Source organism: Peromyscus maniculatus, chromosome 8 (assembly GCF_049852395.1).
Source record: "Peromyscus maniculatus bairdii isolate BWxNUB_F1_BW_parent chromosome 8, HU_Pman_BW_mat_3.1, whole genome shotgun sequence".
NCBI classification, from domain to species: domain Eukaryota; kingdom Metazoa; phylum Chordata; class Mammalia; order Rodentia; family Cricetidae; genus Peromyscus; species Peromyscus maniculatus.
In genome coordinates, this window is record NC_134859.1 from 11,367,596 (window position 1) to 11,390,880 (window position 23,285).

The window sequence follows — 23,285 nt, forward strand, 5'->3', positions numbered from 1 at the left end:
ATGAGGAAGTGTGGGGTTGGGAGTGGAGGATGTGTGCCTACAGGAGCAGAACTGGCTATAGAGTGGGGATAGCCATTAGGCGTTCAATGAAATATGTCTTCCTCAGCTCCTCTCCACCTTACATTTTGATACAGGGTCATTTCCCTGAACCTGAGGCTAAGAGATTTATGTAGACTGGTTGGTCAGCAAAACCTGACCAAGGATTCTCTTCTCTTTCCCCCTATTGCTGAGATTACAAGCGCACATTGCCCTGTCATTTTCTTGGGGACATCAGGGTATCAAGCATTTCCAGACTGAGCCATCTCTCTGGCCTCCTAAATCTGTCCATTCTTTTTCTATTTTCCATCTATAAATCAAGAATGTGAGAGCTGTCCTTGACATATTCAACCTGGAACCATTCCTAAACATGCCTGCCCTCTGCCAACATTTCAAGTCTATCCAGGATCTGGGAGGTAACCGCTCCTGACTCAGAACTTTTGGATTTTTTGCATCACCATTTACAAATTATAAGTAAATGGTTTTGTGTGGCATGTATGTTCCTGCAGTTGGGACTAGTGTCTGGTAGCAAGCTAAGCAACCACGTTAATATTTTTGTAAAATTTGATCATAGCAAAATATATTTAGTAAGAACCTGTCACAAAGGTGCCACCTGAGCTTTAAGATAAGAGCGTTAACAGGCAATCTGTTTAGGAAGTGGCCAGAGAGTTTGGATCAGGCGTTTGAGACCAGGTTTATGGCCTGGATCCCCAAGCAAACTTCCAGGCAGGAGAAAAGTCACAATAAACGGGTAAGCCCACTTCTGGAGTTGTTGGTTACTGAGTTCACGTTTTGGTGAATAATAGTCAAACCTAAAATCTCTTTGTCACTGTAGCTTTCTGGCATTGCCGTAGGAGACTCTTCCAGTGGCCCAACCGCATAGAAACACACGGTTGGGTAGGTCTCGCTCGTCCACACTCCAGCCTGGGCAGGGACATCTCGAGAATGGGGTACTCGCGCCCAGGCGCAGCCGAAGCTCCGGGGACACAATCCCCACACACTCCACGCCCTTGTCACTGACATCCAAGGTCAAAAAGTCCGGTCCTCAGGCCTCCGTGCTGGGGTTTGCTCCGACCGCGTTTCCCGCGCAGGCAGAGCCTTGGGCAGCCCGAGCCCGTCGCTCGCCATGACGTCACTGCGCCGCCCCTGCGGAAAGCCTCCCTCACCACTCGTGGCTGTTCGTGGCGCTTGGGACGGAGGCATGGCGCGCGAGCTGCGGGCTGTGCTGCTGTGGGGCCGCGGGCTGCAGGCTACACTGCGGGCGCCCACGCTGGCGGGTGTCCGGCGAGGTGAGCGCGGCGCAAGAGCGCAGAGGCAGCGTCTGAGGCCGTGCGCTCTCTTGACTGGTGGGAGGCCGCACAGCACCGGGGCTGCCACGTTGGGACGGGGACAGGGAAGTGCGGTTGCTTCTAGGGAAACGAATCGCAGGCACCCCCAGCATGGTCTGGTCAGCCCCTGGCGTTCCTGATGGCCGTCTCCCGCACTTGGGCTCACTCGTTCGTTGGCACGCAGCTGTGCACACGCTCATTTCCCGCAGAGCTCAAGCCCTGGGGTAGAAACTGAACAAACCCAGTAGTCACCCCGGACTTCAGGAAACCGGTGAACTCGGAGGGGTTGGTCCCTGCATCCCCAGGGTCTGGAATTAAAGATACAACAGGGAATGTAGAGAGTAAAGGACCTTAATCTGTGCTTTCCCACCCTCTATTCAAGTAATGGTGAAGGTGTTAGCGTAGCATACACATAAGGTATATGTATTTACAACTGTTTACATGAAAGGGCCCAAGTCAAATATGAATTGTGCTAAAGAATCTTATTCAAAGTTTCCACCATTCCTTACACAACTTTTCATGTTAGCATATACTGGTACACGGTACAGTGGCTTTTCCAGCAGCTACTCATCCGCCACTAAATGCTCTGCTGAACACAAAAAATGTGGTAAAGGTTGAGTGAGCGCTTTAGTCTTGAGGAACGTGTATTCAGTTTTAGAATTGTTCCAGAGTGCCGTTTCTTTTGTTTGTTAGCCGATTTTGCCAAATTGCGACTTTATTTATTTATTTATTTATTTGTTTGTTTGTTTTTTGAGGCAGGGTTTGTCTGTGTATGTATTCTCTAATAGCAAAACTGCCTATTCCATAGTATCTTCTCCAACATTTGAGTATGCCTTAAAAAAAACAACAACAACCAAAAAAACAGTGCACAGTGTCTAAGGGTCAGTGTGTAACTCAGTCGGAGTTTTCTGCTTGGCTTGCATAGGCCCTCAATTGGTCCTCAGCACCACCAAGAACACTGAAAAGAGCTTGCTTTAGAAGACACCTTCTGTGATTTGCATCTACATGGATACTAGTGAAAGACTGTTTTACTCCTTTAACGGTGGATTGGCATCTTCTCTATGATTTCCTCTTTGTACCCTTGCATCATGTTCTGCAAACACCTCCTCGGCCCTGGCTAGACGGCCAGGTTTGTTCACAAAGGCTGACTCCAGAGTCTCCCCGAGTATACCTGCAAAATTTGGTGCTCCTTTTCACGACGAGGATTCCCTTTTATTTCCAGCTTCTGTGGTGGCGCTAATTCTCCTTGGGTATTGAGCAGAGAAACTATATACGATTTGGCCACTTCATTCAAGCTCTGATTTCAGTCTGCTTCCATGTTGTATCAGCCCTCCAAACCCCCTGCTGTTGATTGATTGATTGATTGATTGTTTCTCCAGAGCAACCCTGGATTTTGACTTTGTGGTAGTCCTGAATTCACGGTTGTCAACTATACTAAACTTGTCCTGGTAGGATACAGCTCCGCCAGACAGGAAGTGGCACTCCATGTAAACTAGCTCTCGCCTGTGCCATAGAGATGATCTGATTGAAATTTCTAATTTCAGAAAAACAGCCAGTGTGTCTCACAACTTACAGCGCTGCTCACCCCTGAGATACCTTAGTGAAGCGGAGTTCTAGTAAGAACAGTTGCAGGTCTGTAGGAAGGCTGGGTGACCTTTGTGAAGTCAAGCCATAGCTCATGTGTTTTCTCTCTAGCTCGCTTGAGTGGCCCCTGTGGTCAGGTGACTTTTTCCCCCTTGAAAGCTGAACTGAACAACCTCTGCAAGGTTTCCTACTCCCCTGAACCAAAAGCTGTTTCTGTTGGAATTCAGTGATGCTGGGTTTATATTCTCAGAAAGATCTACTTTTGTAATAGATGCTTTGGCTTATGAGAATTTGATACCAGGAAATGAAAGCCTGTCCCTGTTGTAATTTAATGAGGCAAATTATATATTAACGAATTAATAGAAGGGATGCCCCAAACCAGCACACAAAAAATAATTTGAAATGAGCAGCGTAGAAAGTGAGTGGTGAATTCATAGTAGGGGGCGATTACTATGAACAGTGGGCGAAAGCAGGCCTGGGAGGACACCACAAGAGGCCTTGAGCCAGGTCTTGAAGCAGTTCTTGTGGAAAGAGGGATGTGGTTGCAGCGAGGGCAAACATCATGGACACTAGCTAAGAGTTTGTGAGTGCGTGCCTACACAGTCAGCGATGTCACAGTCACATTATCAGTGCTCCTGTGAGCTCCAGGCCATCCAGTGCTGTAACAGGAGAAGGCTGGGGCCCGCCTTTGAGGTTTGTGGCTTTTCTTTAGGGTGTGGGGGAAACATGAAAACCAATATTGTGCAGATAGTGTGTTTAATGTCTTATTCAGACACTATATTGGGTTATTGGTTTTATTTTTCAAGGCATAGAAAGTTCAGCTAACCTGGAATCAAATCTGGACCTCCTCACTTTTTAATGGATGTATTTTACAAAATACACTGGAAAAACATGCAATGCTGCCTGTATTGGATGTAATTCTGGGCCACAAGTCTGCACACTCCTTAGCAGCTGGACCTATGCTGGCAGGATTTTACCTCGTCTGTTTTGTTTACTGTGTCCTCTGCTTTTATCTTCAAAATAAAGACACACCCCATCTCTTCTACCATACGACTTTTGCTGTCAAATTACCACTGCTGGATGGACCTTTTTCTTAGATCTGGTTTGTCTTAACTGTGGAATCACCATATCACTCACACTAGCAGCAGGAAGTCAGTTCAGCTGTCTGTTGGTTCCCTTCACAGAGATGGTAGACAAATTTTTGGTCCAGTTACAGGGGGTTAGTTTATAACCATCATGGTGGGGAGCATGGCCCCAGGCAGACATGGCGCTGAAGCAGTAGCTGAGAGTCCACATCTGATCTGTAAGTTTAGACAGCCTGTTTTTTTTCTGTTTGGGGACTGTTTCCCTAATGCAGTTAGGCTGGCTTCAAACGTAGAGTCTTCCTATCTTAGCTCTCCAAATGCTAGTATTGCAGCTGTGCACCATTCACATTATTTGTCATTATTGTGTGTGCAGAGGACAACTTTTGAGAGAGCAGTTTTCTCCCATGTTTATTTGGGTTTCAGGAGTCAGACTCAGGTCACTGGGCTTGTGTGGTAAACACTACCCATTAAGTTATCTTGCCAGCTCCCCCAAATCTTTTTTAAGACAAGGTCTCCTGTAGCTCCAGCTGTTCCTTGAACTCTTGATCCTGTATTCCTGATCTTAGTTGTATCTCTTCCGTCTTCTGTCATCTCTGAGCTCCCCTCAGTTAGTCTGTCCGTCTGGACTGCAGCCCTTGGGAGGAATTCCAGCCAGTGGTCTTCTAGGATGTCTGTCAGTTTAAGGATTATCTAATGTTTTCTTATGATTAGATAGAGATGCAGTTTTGGCAAAAAGATACCAGAGGAAGGATAATGTGTCTCATCATGATGTTGGCAGGTCTCCTGATGTGGGAGTCATTTAAAAAGGAGACCTGCCCTTTCCCCTCTACGATAAATTCATTGACTTTCTCTTTGAAATCAACAATGGTTTTTCAGGATATGCAAATATTGTATAGTTGTCGTTTGTTGACATCTGTCAGTAATTTCTGTCTGCCACAGATATGAGCGTGATTTTTCTATTTGTTTTCCATGGCAATTTTCCTATTAAAAAAAAAGCTTGTTCTCTCTTCCCTGTACATCAAAGTATGGATTCTATTTGCTAGACTGAAGTCTGGAGTAGCTACTGTTACAGTTTTGCTCAGATCATCCCAGTTTCTACACTAAAAGTGCCTTCGGGTTGGACATGTTGTCCTGACTCACCCCTCGGTGCTGAGTCCTTCTTCACTGTCTGGCTCCACAGAGTTCTAGGCTCACATGTGCACCCACCACACAGAGCACTTGTTCCTTTTACTAGGAATGGCAGAATGGTTCCAGTTGCCCGGGACCAATGTGTTCCTAAGAAAGGGGTGACTACTAGACAGCTTGAGAAGGCCCTAGCCTGAGGGTGCTTGTTGCTGCCAGGGTGTTATCCATCAGTGGACAGGGTTAGGAAATGCATGTGGAGGTGGGGTGTACCCGGACAGGTACACACCCTGTGTGTCGGCTTTTATTTTTGGTCACCATGACAAGGGATCTATGTCCTGGTCCTATGGTACCTTCACTCCAGGGCAGCACTCAGGTCCTAGTCCTTCCCCCTTTCCTGCTCCAGCTTTGAGAAGCCAGGCTCATTTCACAGTGTGTTAGTGTGCTTGACCTCAGTCTGTACCCAGGCCAGTTTCAGGCTGGACAGCTGGGGCTGGTGAAGAGCCAGTTTGACCAAGCTGAGCACGTGTGTGCAGTCCTTTGGAGGTCAGCTTTGTAACCGGCAGTAAAAATGACACTTTCTGGTAAAGCCTTTACACATATGGTCATCTTCAAAAACATTTTTAAAATCATACTGGAAAACTAATTACTTGTAAACTCGTATCATATTTACCAAGTCTCCTCATAGCAGGGACTACTACATTATCTTCTAACTGTTGTGGGAGGGAGAGGTACATTTTCTTTCCATATCCCTTATGCTCACATGGCCTGCATCCTGAGTGACAGATGATATACCTTCCATGTCTTTGACTTTGACAGTGCTCTTCAATATTGTGGCCTTCTAGCATCACATCTCTGTAGAGATTCTTCAGGGAAGGAGCCAGCAAAGCCCACCCTCCCGAGTGTCTCAGTCACTGTTCTTTGGCTGTAAAGAGACACCGTGACCACAGCAACTCTTTTCCTTTGTTTGTTCGGTTTTTTGTTTGTTTGTTTGTTTGTTTTGTTTTGTTTTGTTTTTGAGACAGGGTTTCTCCGTGTAGTTTTGGTACCCATCCTGGATCTCGCTCTGTAGACCAGGCTGGCCTCAAACTCACAGAGATCCGTTTAACTCTGCCTCCCGAGTGTTGGGTTTAAAGGCGTGAGCCACTGCCGCCCGGCATCCACAGCAACTCTTATAAAGGAAGATGTTTAATTGGGGTGGCTTACAGTTCAGAAGTTTAGTCCATTATCGTTATGGCGGAAAGCATGGTGCCATGCAGGCAGATGGTACTGGAGAGATGGCTGAGAGTTCTACATCTGGATCAGCAGCAGCAGGAAGAGAGAGATACACTAAGCCTGGCTTGAGCTTCCAAGACCTCAGAGCCGCACCGATCCCGACCCCTATGACACACTTCCTCCAACAAAGCCACACCTCCCAGTAGTGCCAGTCTCTATGAGCCTCTGGGGCTGCTTTCATTGAAACTACCACACTGAGTGAAATTCACTTGCACAGCCTCACAGGTTGCTGCAGGCATGTTCCAGGAAGGGTTGAGCCCCCCTGGGTGCTGTGCTTTATTGTGTCTATTGGCATAGTAGTTTGTTCAGGTTACTATGGCGATGAGGGAAAAGTGTATTTAGAGATGGTTCAGCCGTTAAGAATGTTATTGCTCTTTCAAAGGACCTGGGTTCAGTTCCTAGCACACCTACCTGTAACTCCAGCTCCATAGGGATCTGATACCTTTTTTTGGCCTCTGGTCGTGTACACTCACTCATGTGCATATAATTCATACACAAATGTTGGGAGCACAAAGGTCCTTGTGCTCAAAGATAACGCTAGGGAAACTTGGAATGTTAAACCTATGGAAAAGATGTATAACCTGTTTTTCCACCCAGAAGGCTAGGAATGGAGGTGGTTAATAGCTCTATGTTCTACCCTGTCTGTAGGGCCAGGTCATGCCAAGCTCCCATGAACAGGACCAGAGGTGACTAATAGCTGAGATGACCTCTACACTATCTGTATGACGGAGACCCGGTCCTCCTCTAGGCCTTAAGATAGCACAAATAGCCTTCAATAGAACCAAGAAGAGTTTTGATCTGATTATGCTTTCTTGTGCACAGAGGATTGTGTTACAGCAGGAAACCTTTTCCCAAATTGTACTGTACTTAAATATGCCTACAGTAAACTGCCCAGTGTCGGACTCTAGAAGTTTGAACCAACACTGGCTCCTGAATCGTGTTGAACTGGATTTCCTTCTTCCCCCTCACAGGTCCTTATTCTGCCAGCCATTGTGTTTCAGAAACACACAGGCACTCATTATTTAAAATAATAAAAAAAAAATTAATTACATTTTTATTTGTGTGTATGTGTGGGCATTTGTGTGCCATGGCACACATGTGGAGGTCAGAGGGTAACTCCCAGGAATTGGTTCTCTCCTTCCATTGTGCAGGTTCTGGGGATTAAATTCAGGTCATCAGGCTTGGTTACCAAGCATCTTTACCTGCTGAACCATCTCACTGGCCCAGATATATTTGTTTTTAAAAACTACTCATTTCTGGCTATTCTTTTATTCCTTCCCTGGATTGGAGATTAAAGGTGAGCAGAGCTGGCAGGAGGGGCTTCCTTTCAGTCCAGATGTTCACACAGACTGTCTTGAGTATGACTGTACCCCTCCAGTGTTACAGACTTGTTAGATGTCTACTAAGCCAGGTCAGGCCCTGCCAGCTGGCCCTTGGGGCTACCGAGAGGTATAGACCAGGTCCATGCCTCTGGCTGGAGTACAGTGTCTGCTAGGCTGCTAGGTTTGTGTGGCCGTTGAAGGCTTAGGCTGATCCCACCAAGTAGAGACACCTCACACCTAGTTCTATGCCAGAGGCTTCAGGACCCGTCAGGCTTGCCAGGAAGTTACAAAAGCAATTCCGAGTCCCCTCCTGGCTAAACATGACCAACCGGATGTCTTTTGGTAAAATACATAGGACAGTCAACCTGTAAGGGAAGGCCGCTGAGACTACCTGCTACAGCAGTTGTGCCTCCATCCTCACGGGGCTGGACTGAGATCCACTTCAGTCTCCGCATGACAGGCACAGTGTGAGTGAGCTAGGACATCTGCCTTCCAATAGGAATTCCCATCCATTTTTCACAATTGTCCTTTCAGGAAAGCCAGTTCTGCACCTTCAGAGGACCACAGTCCAGTTTCGGGGCCCCACACAAAGCCTGGCATCAAGGATCTCTGCAGGACAGCTGTATAGCACTCAGGCAGCCGAGGACAAGAAGGAGGAGGCCCTGCACTCCATCATCAGCAGTACCGAGGCTGTGCAGGGTAAGCCTAGAGATGTAGGTCTTCTGGGAAGTGTCCACCATCTCAAGGCCTGCAGCTCCTGGCGATCACCTGCTGTGTCTTGCCCCCTCTGGTGGTCGTCCGAAGAATCTGCCAACTGGTAATAATGACAAGTGGTGGTAGTCACTGAAAGGGAATACTTCCCCAGCAGTTGCAGGACAGGAAGGCTGTTTCCAGGCCCAAGGGCCATCTCCAGGGCCCAGGGGCTCCACTTCTGGCTTTTGATGGAAACAAGGACAGAACTGTTGATGTTGACAAGTGAGGCTTTCTTATAATTTTGCTTTTTGAATAATTTATTAGAGCACATTCTTTTGGAGAATACACAGTAGAACCTGGTAGCTAAGGCCATCCTGGGTCTCCAACCACACACTCTGGGAACTCGGCCTCCCCAGTTTGCTGAAGCCTTACTTAGTCCCCACGTGGCCCTCTCTATGGCTGCAGTGTTATTCCATGTCCTTTATTCTGGAAGAGTCTGTTTAAGTGTCCACTCCTCTCAGTCATTCCTCTGTGTTTAAGAGTCAGGACCTTAGCCATTCTTTCAAAAGGTACAAAAATGGAAATGCAATTTCATTGATTGTGTCAATGACTCATTACCAGGTTCTGTCTCCAAACATGAGTTCCAGGCAGAGACAAAGAAACTTTTGGACATTGTGGCTCGTTCCCTGTACTCAGAAAAAGAGGTAAGATGTGTGTGCATCACTCCCCAGGCTGGTCAGGGGTCTGGCAAAGCTGCTTCCATGCCGTCCTAGGAAAGTGCCAAATCTAAGTCCTGTGCACGCTGTCAGAGGGCGTGGGGTGTGGGCTGAGGACAGGCCCCACTCTGGGTCCACTGATGAGGGGTTCTTACAGTGTCTGCTTTAATTTCTCAGATCAGTATACCAGATGGTTCTTTGGGCCAGGTCGACTTTGGGAGTTAATTAAATTTTGCTGATAGTCTTTAAGTCTCCCAGTGCCGGCCTAGGCACCACTCGGCTCTGTTCCTGCAGGGCGGTGCTGTGCTTTGAAGCCCTTGTGCTTGTACGGCCTCCTCGGACTGCAGGCCTGGGCCTCTGTAGTGAGGACCAGAGAGCGGGCGCTGCAGCAGAACTTTACTTCTTTTCCAAGACAGGGCCTCTCATGCCGCTCTATAGCTAAGGATGACCTTGTTCTTATTGTTTTCTCACCTTTATTTATTTTGTGTGTGCATATTCGATAGTACTCATTAGTGGTCAGTGGATTCTCTCCTTCTACCTTGTGGGTCCTGGGATCACACTCAGGTCACCAGGCTTGGCAGAAAGTGCTTTGACCTACTTAGCTCTCTTGCTGGCCTGGTCTGGAACTTTTTTTATACAGTCTAGGGCTTTCATTTGTTTTTTGTTTTTTGTTTTTGGTTTTGGTTTTTTTTTTTTTTTTTTTTTGGTTTTTCGAGACAGGGTTTCTCTGTGTAGCTTTGCGCCTTTCCTGGGACTCACTTGGTAGCCCAGGCTGGCCTCAAACTCACAGAGATCCGCCTCTGCCTCCTGAGTGCTGGGATTAAAGGCGTGTGCCGCCGCCGCCGCCCAGCCTTTCATTTGTTTTTGCACTTTAAGCCTGGCTAGGAATGTCCATCAGGGCCCCAAATACTCAGGGCCACTGGCTTTTGAACAAGGGGGTGGGGGCGGGTGGAGTAGTGGGTGCAGTAGGCCAGCACTTCAATTCAACCTAGATGCCTTTCTCTTTGGCTTCCTTTTTTCCTGACCATTTTCCTTCACCCATGACGGGCAGCTGTCTAAGCTCTCAGAATGCTTCATGTGTTCAGTATGCAGCACACTAGTTCTCTCAGCGGCAATCTCGCATTTAACAGCATGCTAGGTGACATTGTAATCCCTAGTTTTGCCACAGTGAACATTTATGGAGCATTCCTTTTTGAACAGTGTTTAGTCCCTTGATGACTAGCACCCTTCTTGTGGACTTGCATGTGTGAGGCCGAAAGAACACTCCGTGTTTTCTAAAAGGCCTGAAGGCCATGGGTCTGGTGCTTCTCCTCCTTTCCTTTGTGTTTGTCATTTGGAAAAATTCCTGGAAGATGGCAGCTCACCCATCCTTCACCCTTGCTTCCGCCACACCAGCTGAGGGCTAACATCACAGACACGTGTCCCTGCGCTTCATTTTAGAGATTCTTTTTGAGGAGGTTAACATTCACTTTTTTGGTGCTGAGAATCATGCCCATAGTCTTAGTGCTGGGGAGAGTAAGACAGTAGGGTTATGAGTTCGAGGTCAGCTTGGGCAACACAGAGAGACTGTCTCCAGACAGTGGCAACAGCAAAAACAAAATCCGTACAGGTGTGACAGACAGGACTTGGGAAAAGTCAAGAAAAACTGCCACCAGCAGAGGGTGGTTGTACACACCCGGAACTCTAGCACTTGGGAAGCTGAGACATGAGAATCAAAAAAAGAAAAACCTGAAAAGGGAAACTTGCTCTCTCAGTGCAGCTCACACTGAGATTCTGAAGTAGCACTGTGCCTATTTCACAGAATTAAAGGATCTTCAGGAAGCACTCTCCTTGGTCTCGTGTTATCCACTTCCTGTCTGTTCTCATGAGCTCTGTGTGTAATCGAGGCCTCTGACCTTTTCTGTGAAAGGTCAAGGCTTGTGTTTGGCCCCCTGGATGAAATGAAGCAGCACTTTCTCTTTTCATGGTGGTGGGGACAGAAGCCAGGCCCTGGTGTGATCAGGCAAGTGTCCTGCCTGTGTTCCCAGCCTCACCTCCTCTTGGGGTAGGGAGCAGAGTCTCACTAATTACCCAGGCTTCCTCTCATGAGTATTGAGTTCACAGTCTTCTGCCTCGGCCTCCCAAGTAGCTGAGACTACAAGCCTCTGCCACCAGGCTGCATGGCGTGGCAGTGTCCCTTTCCTCATAGAGTAAGAGAGACAGACATTTGGAGAATGTTTACCATCTTGTGCAAGTCAAGGGCCGCTCACAGGCTTCGAAAAGTCTGAGTTCACATGTAACTTCAGGCTTCAGTGAACATCCTGAAAGGAGAGGTTTGCTACAGAGCATGTGCTGAGGAGATGCCATCCACTGAGGGAGACTGGGTATTGTTGCAGGTCCTCAACTACAGCCATTGCAACTCACCAGTCAGAGCTCTGTCAGCGCCTTTCATCTTCCTGCCTCTTGCTCCATTCCCTAGGTGTTTATTCGAGAGCTCATCTCCAATGCCAGCGATGCCTTGGAGAAACTGCGGCACAAGCTGGTGTCTGAAGGCCAGGTGCTGCCAGAATTGGAGATTCACCTGCAGACTGATGCCGAGAAAGGCACCATCACCATCCAGGTACTTCTGTCCCGGCATTACCTAGCTCCTCCTCAGGAAACAACCCGACTGAGCAGACTCAGGGAGGCGTGCATTCCAGTTCTAGCTGGCCAAGTGCTGTGCTGGCCGTTCTTCCGGTCTGAGGACTCCTGCTCACCCGGCACTGACAGAAGAGAAGGAAGTTTACAATTACCTCAGTGGTCTCTTGAAGAGTGAGAGTGGTGGGGGTTTCTTTTTACTGTTTGTGGTACTGGGGATTTAACCTAGAGCCTGCTACACACTAAGTAAGTTCTCCATTGCTGACTTCTTTGTACTCTTGGGTCAAAGTTTATCATTTCTTTTTGTTTGTTTGTTTTCAAGACAGGGTCTCTCTGTGCAGCCTTAGCTGGCCTGGAACTCGCTCTGTAGACCAGGCTGGCCTCAAACTCACAGAGATCCACCAGCCTCTGCCTCTTGAGTGCTGGGATTAAAGGTGTGCGCCACCATCCCCTTTTTCTCTTTTTAAAAGATGTATTTATTTTTATTTATGTGCATGTGCGCTATGTGCGTGTGTGCGTGCGTGCGTGCGTGCGCACCAACATGCATTCAGATGCCTGAGGAGACAAGAAGGGGGCAGCACACCCCCAGGAAGTGGAGTTAACTGTGTGGACACTCAGAACCAGCTCTGGTCCTCTGCAGGAGCAGTCAGCATATTGACCGCTGGGCCATCTCCCAGCTCTTGTCATTTATTGTCTTGTATGCTTTTACTGATTTGAAGGGAAAGTTTTGCTTCTGAAAAAGGCAATACTTTTTTCTTCTAGAAAACATTCAGAAAATGTTTTCTTCCAGAAGTTTTTTACTTTAGCTCTTCCATTAAGATCTGTGATACTTTGCAGTGAACTTGCGTGTATGGTATGAGGTGAGGGCTGAAATTGACCCTGTGTCCCTGGCTCTCATTTCTGCACTGTCTTAAGAAGTTGACTCCATTGCATCATCCTGGAACCGTGGTGAGAAACGCAGTGGCACACTGCCTGTACAGCTTCCGGTCCTGTCAGCCGCGGTCCCGGAGCACTCTGCCTTCACTGCTACTGCTTTATAGCAAGTCTCAAGATAGTTCTTTTGAAAAATATTCCAAGTTCTCTGGATTGCTGTATAAATTTTGAGTCAGTTTGTCAAGTCATATAAAACTTGGGAAGACTTGTTGGAGTGCGGTGAATCTACAGGTCAGCCTGGGAGGAAAGCAGAGCAAGTCAGAAGCAGAGAGTACCAGGTACATTTTCTCCCTTGGATCAGCCTAACAGGAACATTTTCTTTAAGGGGTCTGTAGAAAGTTCCAGGGTGTCTGTGGGATGGCATATACCTATAATAGTTTATATATAATATAGCACTGGGGAGACTAAGGAGAATCACAGATCCAAGGCCAGCCTGGGCTGCATATTGAGACTCTTTCTCAAAGCAAACCAGAACAAGAGCAGCTTTAAAAATCCTGGTATACTAAGATAAGTATTTCCTTAAGTTATTTAGTGACCAACTAGAAACCAAGTTTTATATAAGTTTATTGGCATAGTTAATACATAGAAATTAATTGTAAATCATTCTTTAATTATAATTTTTCATGTTCCACAACAAAAGTTTCAGACGATATTTTGGACACTTCGTCTAGTAGCTTGGAGAGAATTAGTTAGAAGGTTTTTGTTGCCCTTTGTTTCGGGTCCTGGCCCATGCCACAGGCATGAGCTTGCAGATGACAGCATTGAGGCTTTGTCCAGCCATGTTGCGCTGCCCACTGCTGGCACAGCTTCTTGTTCCAGCTTGATTGTCAAAGGTGCTTGCTCGCTTGTTGATTTCTACTTACTTGGTTGTTGAGAATCGCATATGTGAGAACCGTACTTACACTATGTCTAGCCCCTCTCCTCCACCCACCCCCAGTGTCGAAGTTCTTGTCTTGCTCTGGTCTGTGTTGACGTCATTGCCCGAGCCCTTGGTAGGGCTGGCGTCCCTTCACACCGCCCTGGAGCGGCGTCCCCGAGGAAGAAGAAACTGCTTCTGACTGCTTTTCTCCCATTCTCAGTTGATGAAGCGTTGGCATCTGGAGTATTCTTCAGTTGTGTGGAGGGGCAGCGGAGAGAGGTTGATGAAAAGCAGTTGTTTTTGTGGTGAGGAACTCAAGTAGGGTGTGGTGGGACTTTGAAGGAAGAAGAGCCTGTAATGGCGGAGACCTTGGGTTTTCACAGATACAGTGGCCTGAGTCTGTATCTGCTCAGAATGCTGTCACCTGATAGTTTATGAATGTCAGAAAGTACTGTCACAGTCTGGACACTGGGCAGCCCGTGACCAAGGCATTAGCACATCACACGTCTTTCTGTGTCCTTACATGGCCTCCGTATGCTGGCTGGCTTTATGTCAACTGGACAAGGCTAGAGTCATCTGAAAGGAGGGGCTTAAATTGAGAAAATACCTCCATAAGATCCGGCAGTAGGACATTTTCTCAAGTAGTGATTGATGGGGCAGGACCCAGCCCATTGTGGGTGGGGCCACCTCAGGTAGGTCGTCCTGGATTCTGTAAAAAAGGAGGCTGAGCCAGCCATGATGAGCAACCCCTCCATGGTCTCTGCATCAGCTCCTGCCCTGCTTGAGTTCCTGCCCTCGTGGCTTTTGATGATGAACTGTTATATGGGACTGTGAAAGAAATAAACCCTTCCCTGTCCCAGTTCCTTTTGCTATGGTGTTTCGTCACAGCAGTAGTAACTCTAAGACACCAAGCCAGTGGCTCCTCAGGCCTCTTTGGAGTTCGAGCTTGGTGTATGTCTGTGTGTTCCCAGGGATGGAACCCAACCTTGCGCAAGCCAGGCAAGCGTTCTGTTCTGGAGCCCAGGCTGACCGGGAACTCAGCAAGGAGCCCAAGCTGGCCTCAAACACACCTCAATCCTTGTGCCTCATCTTTCCAAATACTGAGATTACAGGTGTCAGTCAGCACACCTGACTCACAGCCTTTGACTTTTATTTATGTATTTATTATTATTATTATTATTATTATTATTATTATTATTATTATTATTATTATTTTATGGGCATTGTGAGGGGGTAGTTCCCATGACCTACTCCCCTTCAGATGTCCACATGCTAACACCATCCCTTGGGGGAACAGGATCTAGCAGAGGCCTGCTGCAGGAGGAGAAGACCTGTGGCCCCACAGGAGAGTTGCACTGGCCAGGGGACTGCAGGACATCCTTCCTGCTTGCAGAATTAAACCACCCCCTCACTTTGCACAGGACACCACAGTTGTAATCACTGCCTCAATTGTTCTGTCTGCGTCAGAAGAGCCACTAGAGGATGGGTGTGGCCAGGGTATTCCTCAGTGATGGGAGCTGGATGTTTACATGTTGACTTGCTGACTTAGTTCCTTCTTCCCAGGATTGGTTTTGTTTGTGTTTAGGGGCTGAGGATGGAACCCAGGCCCTCCACAAAGGAGCTAAACTACTGAGCTGCACCCTGGGCCTGGGGTGTTTTCAGTGATGAGTTCTCTGATATTGCAAACTGACAGGACTGAACTTTCTGATGAGCTTGTAGTATGCTTCCTCAGCCCTGCCTGTCCGGTGTCACAGAGACTATCAGTAATCCTGGCGCTGTCCATCTGCTTTGGCCTAGCTATACAGGGACTGTGTGTGACAGTATCTCTCTCTTCAGGACACTGGCATTGGGATGACACAGGAGGAGCTGGTATCCAACCTGGGTACAATCGCCAGATCGGGGTCAAAGGTAGGTATAGCTTAGAGCATTGTCCCTCCCCTCCAGGGTGGGCACTGTGGGACCATAGAGAGGTTTCTGTTAGTGGCCTCATTTTAGAGCAGAGATTGAAGTCACTGCTCAGAGCTGCAGCATAGTGAGTGATCACTTTGAAGCCTGCCTGTCCAAGTCCAGGAGAAGCCATTCCATTTCCTGATACTTGTCTTCCAGTTAGCTATCAGCCACCCCCTGAGACAGTCAGCAGAGGTGGCCACTTCTCCCAAGCAGCATTGCTTTCAAGAATGACCTTGGGCCACCCTGCCTACAGGTGCAGTGGCTCTCTGGACAGCCAGCCATTAGTAGTCCCAGTGAGATGGAAGCTATGCTGGGCAGACAAGATGTCTCTGTCCTGGGATCCTCAGCGAGGATCCTGTGTAGTTTTCTGTCTCTTTCTGTTTGTGTAAATGGCATCATTAATAAGCCAAATAAGTCTCACAGGAATTTCTACTTTAAAAAATTTCTGTACTGTGACTTCTGCCCATGAAGTTCTTTATTGAGTTTTGTGTGAGGTAGTCTGCACTATCTCAGAGACCAGCTGTGAGCTACACGTGCTGGTTTAAATGAATAAAAACAGAATGAGATGTGCCGTCAGCTCATTGGTCGCGCTGGCCAGATGTACTGGAAGTTGCTGTGTTGCATGTATGTGGAAGACAGATCTGCAGGATGTTCTGGACAGTGGACTCCGGCCACGTGAGGATAGCCAGTCTGGCACTGGGGTGTTTGCAGAAGCATGTGTTCACCCTCTGTGTCTATGGGACCCCAAAGTGAAAGTATTTATAAAAAGTGGTGCCTGTCCTGAACACACTTGTTCTTTAAACAGTGTGCTCTGACTGTTTATACTCTGGGTACTGTAAGAAGGGGTGGTCCTCAGGATGGGGGCAGAGAGCAGATTATAGAGAAACTGCTTTAAAGAAGATGCTTAACATCCATGGATCTTGTACCCTGGCCCTGGAACTATACCCCAGGGTACCAAGGGACAGTGTGCCAAGGTTGTACTGTTTCCCACAAGGTTTAGAGCCTAGGAGACATGGCACCCGGACAACTTTCACAGTTCCTCTGGGCCCGCCGACTCAGAAGGTCAGGTTGCCTCCTTCCCTGTCCGGTATGACCTGAAGTTGTTGGCAATGAGCAGTGTGAATAGCGTACAGCCATGTCCCTGCCTGGGCCAGCATGATGGCTCTGGGCAGCTTGGTCCACCTTTTGTTGACTTAGTCCTTTATGAGAATGTAGGGTGGCAGAGAAGGTAGCAATGCTAACTACGCTCTTGGCATATGCCAGAGGACCGTGCTAGGCACAGCCCAGGTGGGATCAGCCTCTCTGAGCAGTCTTTGCTACCACAGGCCTTCCTGGAAGCACTGCAGAACCAGGCAGAGACCAGCAGCAAGATCATTGGCCAGTTTGGAGTGGGCTTCTATTCGGCCTTCATGGTGGCTGACAAAGTTGAGGTCTATTCCCGCTCAGCGACCCCAGAGAGCCCAGGTTACCAGTGGCTTTCAGATGGGTAAGTAAGAAGGGGCCCACCTAACAGAGGCGATGTCCCTTCCCTCATGGCACTCAGAATCTAATGTCATTTGGCACACAAACTAGAATTCCCCGGGAGCTCGCAGAGTTGACTTGGGGGTGTTGAGACAGGGTCTTTCTAGTTAGCACAAGTTATCCTGGAATTCCGTATGTAGCTAGTTGGCCTTGAACCCACAACAGTCCTCTTGCCTTAGCTCCTGAATGTTGGGATCACAGATGTGAGCCACTGTATCCAGCAAGAGTTAGAAGTTCCTTAGGATGCAGTTGTACAGTTTGAGGGCTGTTGATAGGAAGCCTGACTCTTCTGCTTTGGGAAGCCAAGTGGCCTTGGGCATGGGTCACTGTGCTCTGTGGTACTGTCCTACTTGGGTTAGGCTCTTGGTAGTTCAGTGAAGAACAGGCCTTCCTCTGGTGCCCCAGCCTGCAGCTAGCCTTCCCTGGCCTTGGTGCTGTGGGAACCCCCTTTTTCCTCCTGACCTTTATGTTTTCTAGTCTTGACGAAGTCACCTACCCAGCTCCTTGGGGTCAGGGGCAAGCCAGTGTGGGGCCTTTCCCAAGACAGGACTCACCTGCCAGTCTCTCTGTCGAGCAAGGGCACAGTGCTCTCAGGAGTTTCTTCTCCCGTGTGCACCTTGGGGTGATGTCTGAGAAGGAGACTAGGGACAATAAATTCAGGCTTCATTTGAAGAGAGTGGGGCCTTAACCAAACTGAAGCTTGCTTCCGTTTTTCCAAACTTGATATCTGATTTTCTCAATTTTAATTAGTCCTTGAGGATTTCATACAATGGATTTTGGTCATAGTCAACCACACCTCTCAGAACTACCCCCCTTGCTAACCCATCCAACTTGGTGATATCTCTCTCTCTCTCTCTCTCTCTCTCTCTCTCTCTCTCTCTCTCTCTTTGTATATCAAGTTCAATTTGTGCTACTTATATATTCTTGGATGCCTTCATAGTGGTCTGCTTGCCAGATGACCTAAAAATGATTTTTCCTTCCAGGCAGTAGTGGTGCACTCCTTTAATCCCAGCACTCGGGAGGCAGAGCCAGGCGGATCTCTGTGAGTTCGAGGCCAGCCTGGTCTACAAAGCAAGATCCAGGACAGGCTCCAAAACTACACAGAGAAACCCTGTCTCAAAAAACAAAACAAAAAGTGATTTTTTTTTTTTCCCCTTTCTGAGCAGCTCTCAATTGCAAATAACTCCTTAGCTAGTGCTCACCTCCCTTTCCCATGCTGGGATTTGTCTGGCTCGAGCTTTTGTTGGTCTTGTGCATGCTGTCTCATCTACTGTGAATTCCTGTGTGTAGCTGCCTCTGGCTCTTCAGTCTTTCCATCCCTCTTCACAATGACCCTGAGCCTTAGGAGGAAGGGCTGTGAGACAGATGTTTAGTTTATGGCTAAGCGTCCGAGTCTCCTGGTCTCTGCACTCTCAACAGTGTGGGTCTCTGTGTTAATTACTGTCTTCTGTGTTCTGTCGCTGTGACAGACACCACGACCAAGACCATAGAGGAAAGAAAATGTGTGATTGGGCTGATGGTTTTAGAGCGCTGAAGTCCGTGATGGTGGAGCAGAGGCGTGGTGGCAGAGGGCATGCTGGGAATGGTGCCAGTCTTTTGAAGCCTCCAAGCCTGCCCCAGCGGGACCCTCCAAACAGGACCACACTTGCTAATCTTTCCCAAACAGTTCCACCAACTGGGGACCAAGTATTCAAACATGAACCTCCGGGAGCCAATCTCATTGAAACCACCACGTGTTGTGAACAAAAGCTTCTGTGATGAGGGTTGGCAGAAGCGCTAATCTGGGGTATACCTGTAAGTTGTTGGAAGTCGGTTGAATACTGTGTCCATTCAGCAGAGTAGTAGAACTAGCTTCTCCCCTGGGCCTGTGACCTGCCTGGCCACAGGTTCTTCCCTGATAATTGTGCCGGGTAAGGAAGGGCTTGGACCTGTGGACTGAGCTCCAGTCTAATCAGACAGCAGCTGGTTGCTCTCGTGACGGTCGTGGCACTGTTGCACGGGTGGGCGTGTCCTGCCAGCCCAGCCATGGTCGCAGCTTCAGGGTCCACAGCTGGGGAGAAGAGTGGTGATGTCTTTTCTCCTTGGGAGTGTGCACAGCGCCTTCCAGCACTGGGAAAGCTAGCCAGTGGGGATGAAGCTTCCAGGTGAGTGCCAGCTTGATTTTCCATGTCCTGTGACTCATTGTGTGGTGTCTGCAGCAGTAAGATCTTATCGTAAACTTTGAAGGGTAACCAAGAGCATTGGCAGGAATGTGTAATGTTCTGGTTGGGGGGTGGTGTGTGGAAACTCACTAGCTAACATCTCCAGAAGAGGTAGCCTATTCCCGGCACTGGGCGCTTTGCTGTCCTGTGTATTAAGGAGGGCATTGTTGCCCCATTATAGGGTAATGGGGTTTAAACTGTTTGTACGTGTGTGTTCATATTTTAGGAAGCATCTGTAGTAGATTTCCATAGGACTTTTTTGAAATGTCCTTAGCATTAAGTTATTCCTTTCTGTATTCCCTCCTCTCCCTGTGCTTCCATCCCTCCATTTTATCCTTTATACCACTGTGTTCTGACTCCCTCCTGTGATATCCACCTTGCCTGTGGCTCCTTAATAATTTCCTGACCTTGTGGGTATTCCAGAATGAGCACACACTGAAAATTCAAAGCCAATATCCACAAATGAGAGAAAACAGAAGGCATTTGTCTTTCTGGGTCACATGGGTTTTTGTTGTTGTTGTTTGCTTTTTTGTTTGTTTGTTTGTTTAAGGGCAAACTAGCAAGGTTTTATTGAGAATTAGAGTAAGGTCTCCCTGCAGGGGTCTCTAAATGGGTTGCCCTGAGTTAGATTTTTAGTTTCCTCTGCACACTCCTGGGCCTGGAAGCTGCCTGCACACACCCTTCTTTAGTCTGTATTTCAGCAAATTCCTGAGAGCAGTTCATAGTGGACACTACACAGTGCTAGCAGGGAAGGGTTGATGGCAGAGCAGAGGACCTTACCTCTACTTCCATTTCTGAAATTGTTTCTGCTCACCTTGGGGGTCCTCTAGCCATTACTAGTCTTGAGCCACATGGAATCAGCCCCTTCCCCAACATCCTGTGCTCATGTGGAGCTGAGCTAGGCCTGCTCCAGTCATGTGCCCAGGAGGTTCTCATAAAGGGTGAGGGATGACTGAGGAGTCCCAGCACTCATACCCTGTACCAATTTCCAGCTGTCTTTGACCCCAATATCTGTTCAGTGACATGGGGATTTTGCCAGAGTCAGAAGCTAGAGTGCTAGGTATGGGAGTGCAGAGCTGTAATTCCTGCATGCAGGATGCTGAGGCAGGAGAATCATGAGTTTAAGTCCAGCTTGGGTAACTTAGCAAGATTCTGTTTAAGAAAGGAGAACAAGGGAAGAACGGGCCGTCAGTCTTTGCTCCTTTCCACACTCTAGTGTGGGCTCCACTTGGGAAAATCCCAAGGAAGTGATTGAACCTGCCCACCAGGCTTCTTAACGAGCTGTGCTCTCCTCGTGTTTTAGTTCTGGAGTGTTTGAAATCGCTGAAGCTTCCGGAGTTAGACCTGGGACCAAAATAATCATCCACCTCAAGTCAGACTGCAGAGACTTCGCTAGCGAGTCCCGGGTGCAAGGTAAGGACAGGCAGACCTGCAAGCAGACGTGCCTGGGTGAGGGCCTGGGCACAGCACAGATGGGTCAGGAGAGGACTCAGCCTCCCACTCAGCTGCCGCGTCTGTGGAAAGTGAGTTCCCCCAGCCGTTTCAGGAATCTCGGTGGTGGGGCTGTGTAGCCTCTGTCGCTTCCCGCTGGGGTTGGAAGTCTGTCGTGCCCTGAGATCAGGGGACTCTGCCACTTTCTGGGCAGAGCCTTCTAAACCTAGGCCTCTGAGAGCTGGGGAGAGGTGAGGACTTCAGCAACTCTCGGCTCTCACTGACGGCTCTTGAGAGCTCAGAGCAGACCCTGTACCACCAGATGGCCTCCTGTTCCCGTGTGGATGGTGACCGGAGGGGTCTGTGCCTGTCTAAAGCTTTGCATCTGCCTGCCTTGTGCAGAACAGGCAAGACCTCCCTGGGGGCTGTTGGTCCTCACTGTGTCTCTCTCTCCTCCAGATGTGGTGACAAAGTACAGTAACTTTGTCAGCTTCCCCTTGTACCTTAATGGAAGGCGGATTAACACCTTGCAGGTGAGGCCCTGGGCTGCCTGTGAGGCTCAGGCAGCTGCAGACACCCTCTCAAGGATGTAAGGGAGAGATGAATATAGGGGGACGTTGCTTAGAATCACAAGAGAGATGAGAGCTAAGGATACAGGCAGTTTTCCTTGAGGTATAAGTCACATATCACAAAGTGCCTCCCCCCCACCCCCCACCCCCAGTTTACTGAGTGGTAATTGTTTATACAGCAAGTCATACTTTCACAACTGGTTTTAGAACATTTCTAGCATCCCGAAAAGCAGGCCTGTCCACTAGCAGTTCTCATCCCGAGACCTTCCTGACAGCCACAATCAACTTTCTCTTTCTGGATTTGCCTAATTTGAACATTGTCTAGCAATGGAGTTACACTGTAGCAGGCATAGCCTTGTTCCTTTTTGTGACTGAGTAGTATTCCATCTCTCGGATAGATCAGGATAGATCTCATGTATCGGCTTGCCTGTTGTCTCTACTGAGTATACCCATGCCCCGTCCCCTGGTTAGTCCTTCCCAGCATGCTGTCACAGGGAGGGGCTCTTGTTCCAGGGCCTTTTGTATCTCACTCACCTTCAGCCTGCACCAATGTGGGGTCTTCCTAATCCCTGCTGGTCTGTCTGTGGGTCTCATCCCAGGTCTACGCAGTCATTGAGAAACACATTTAGAACATGACACTTCCCTTTTGATATCAATCTTTAGGCCATCTGGATGATGGACCCAAAGGACATCAGTGAGTTGCAGCATGAAGAATTCTACCGTTACATTGCTCAGGCTTATGACAAACCCCGCTTCACTTTGCACTACAAGACAGATGCACCACTCAACATCCGCAGCATCTTTTATGTGCCAGAGACGGTGAGGTGCTTGGCTGTTCACAGCATTGCCCTGGATCCAGGACTAACTCACAGCGCACGGGGAGGGGTGGGGGGTCCCTCAGAAGAGCTGCATATAGTTGCCGGTGTATGTTTGCCATTGTGGTACAGGCTTGAGGCTTCTGCAGACGACTGCTGCTCCCACCTCCCCTCTGCCTCCCTGGTTTGCAGCAGCAGCTCTGCCGAGTGGAAGCCTAGTCAGGTTCTCCTCCCTGCCCTCCCTCAGTGGACCCTGGCAGCACTCAGTTCATAATGCTCTCTGGAACAGGGCTGGGCTGGCGCTGGCCCTACCTGACCGTGAGTGAGGTATTCGGGTAAGACTATTGACATCCATGGATTAGCAGAAATGCTGAGTCTCAGTTCATTGGGACTTCCTAGATCAGCCCCCACGGCAGCTGCAGCCAGTGCAGAGTGGGTGTTTTCTAAGAGGGGGCCAGCAGGGTTTTGACTTTGTGATCCCAGTGTGAGCATTGCTAACTCTCAGTCGGTGCCTAAGTGGACCAGTGAGGCTGCAGGCCATGGGATGACCTGTAATGCCCAAATTCCAGCTCCGTGGCTTCATGTGTCGGGAGAGAGTCCTGTTTTCCCAGGGCCAGGCCCCATCTGCAGTGTGCTGGGAAGGCTCTCCTGACTTTGGCCTGGAGGCTCTGGTTTGCAGCTTCTGACTCCTGGTAACATGTGACTGGGGGACATGAAGACTTGTTTGGTGTCCTCTATTGGGTGCAGCTTGGGGAGGGTGCCCCATCCCCTCCAGAGCACTTGTAGATTTTAGCAGAGCTGACCCATGTGAGGACTAGGTACATTCTTCTCTCATCTTGGCCTTGTTCGCCCCAGGGCATCATCTGTGTGGCCTAGGGAGCTGTTGGCTCTCTGCCATGCTGTCCTTGATCCTACCTTCCCTTTGTCTGGAGGATTCTGCTGTTACCACCTGATCATATTCTTTCCTTCCTTCCAGAAACCATCCATGTTTGACGTGAGCAGGGAGCTGGGCTCCAGCGTGGCACTGTATAGCCGCAAGGTCCTCATCCAGACCAAGGCTACAGATATCCTGCCCAAGTGGCTGCGCTTCGTCCGAGGTACTGTTGCTGCCACCCAAGCTCTGGTGTGGACCTGGTGTCCTCAGTGTCACGGTCATGTGTCTTCACGCTGCACACTGTATTTGCTATCTCAAACCACCATCACCCAGTGGGACTCGGCATGCAGCAGGC

At 48.7% G+C, this 23,285-nt stretch overlaps 1 protein-coding gene across 1 annotated transcript in view; it reads left to right on the forward strand.

Annotated features, from left to right (window-relative positions):
• Positions 1 to 1,179: 1,179 nt before the first annotated feature.
• Positions 1,180 to 23,285, forward strand: part of Trap1 (TNF receptor associated protein 1) — a 32,353-nt gene continuing 10,247 nt past the window's right edge. Inside the window, exons 1-10 of the mRNA XM_006984703.4 lie at positions 1,180 to 1,325; positions 8,287 to 8,451; positions 9,067 to 9,149; positions 11,620 to 11,760; positions 15,406 to 15,477; positions 16,845 to 17,005; positions 20,545 to 20,654; positions 21,132 to 21,205; positions 21,905 to 22,060; positions 23,033 to 23,153. Coding sequence (XP_006984765.2) covers positions 1,238 to 1,325; positions 8,287 to 8,451; positions 9,067 to 9,149; positions 11,620 to 11,760; positions 15,406 to 15,477; positions 16,845 to 17,005; positions 20,545 to 20,654; positions 21,132 to 21,205; positions 21,905 to 22,060; positions 23,033 to 23,153 — 1,171 coding nt within the window. The 5' untranslated portion in view covers positions 1,180 to 1,237. The remainder of the gene's footprint in view (positions 1,326 to 8,286; positions 8,452 to 9,066; positions 9,150 to 11,619; positions 11,761 to 15,405; positions 15,478 to 16,844; positions 17,006 to 20,544; positions 20,655 to 21,131; positions 21,206 to 21,904; positions 22,061 to 23,032; positions 23,154 to 23,285) is intronic.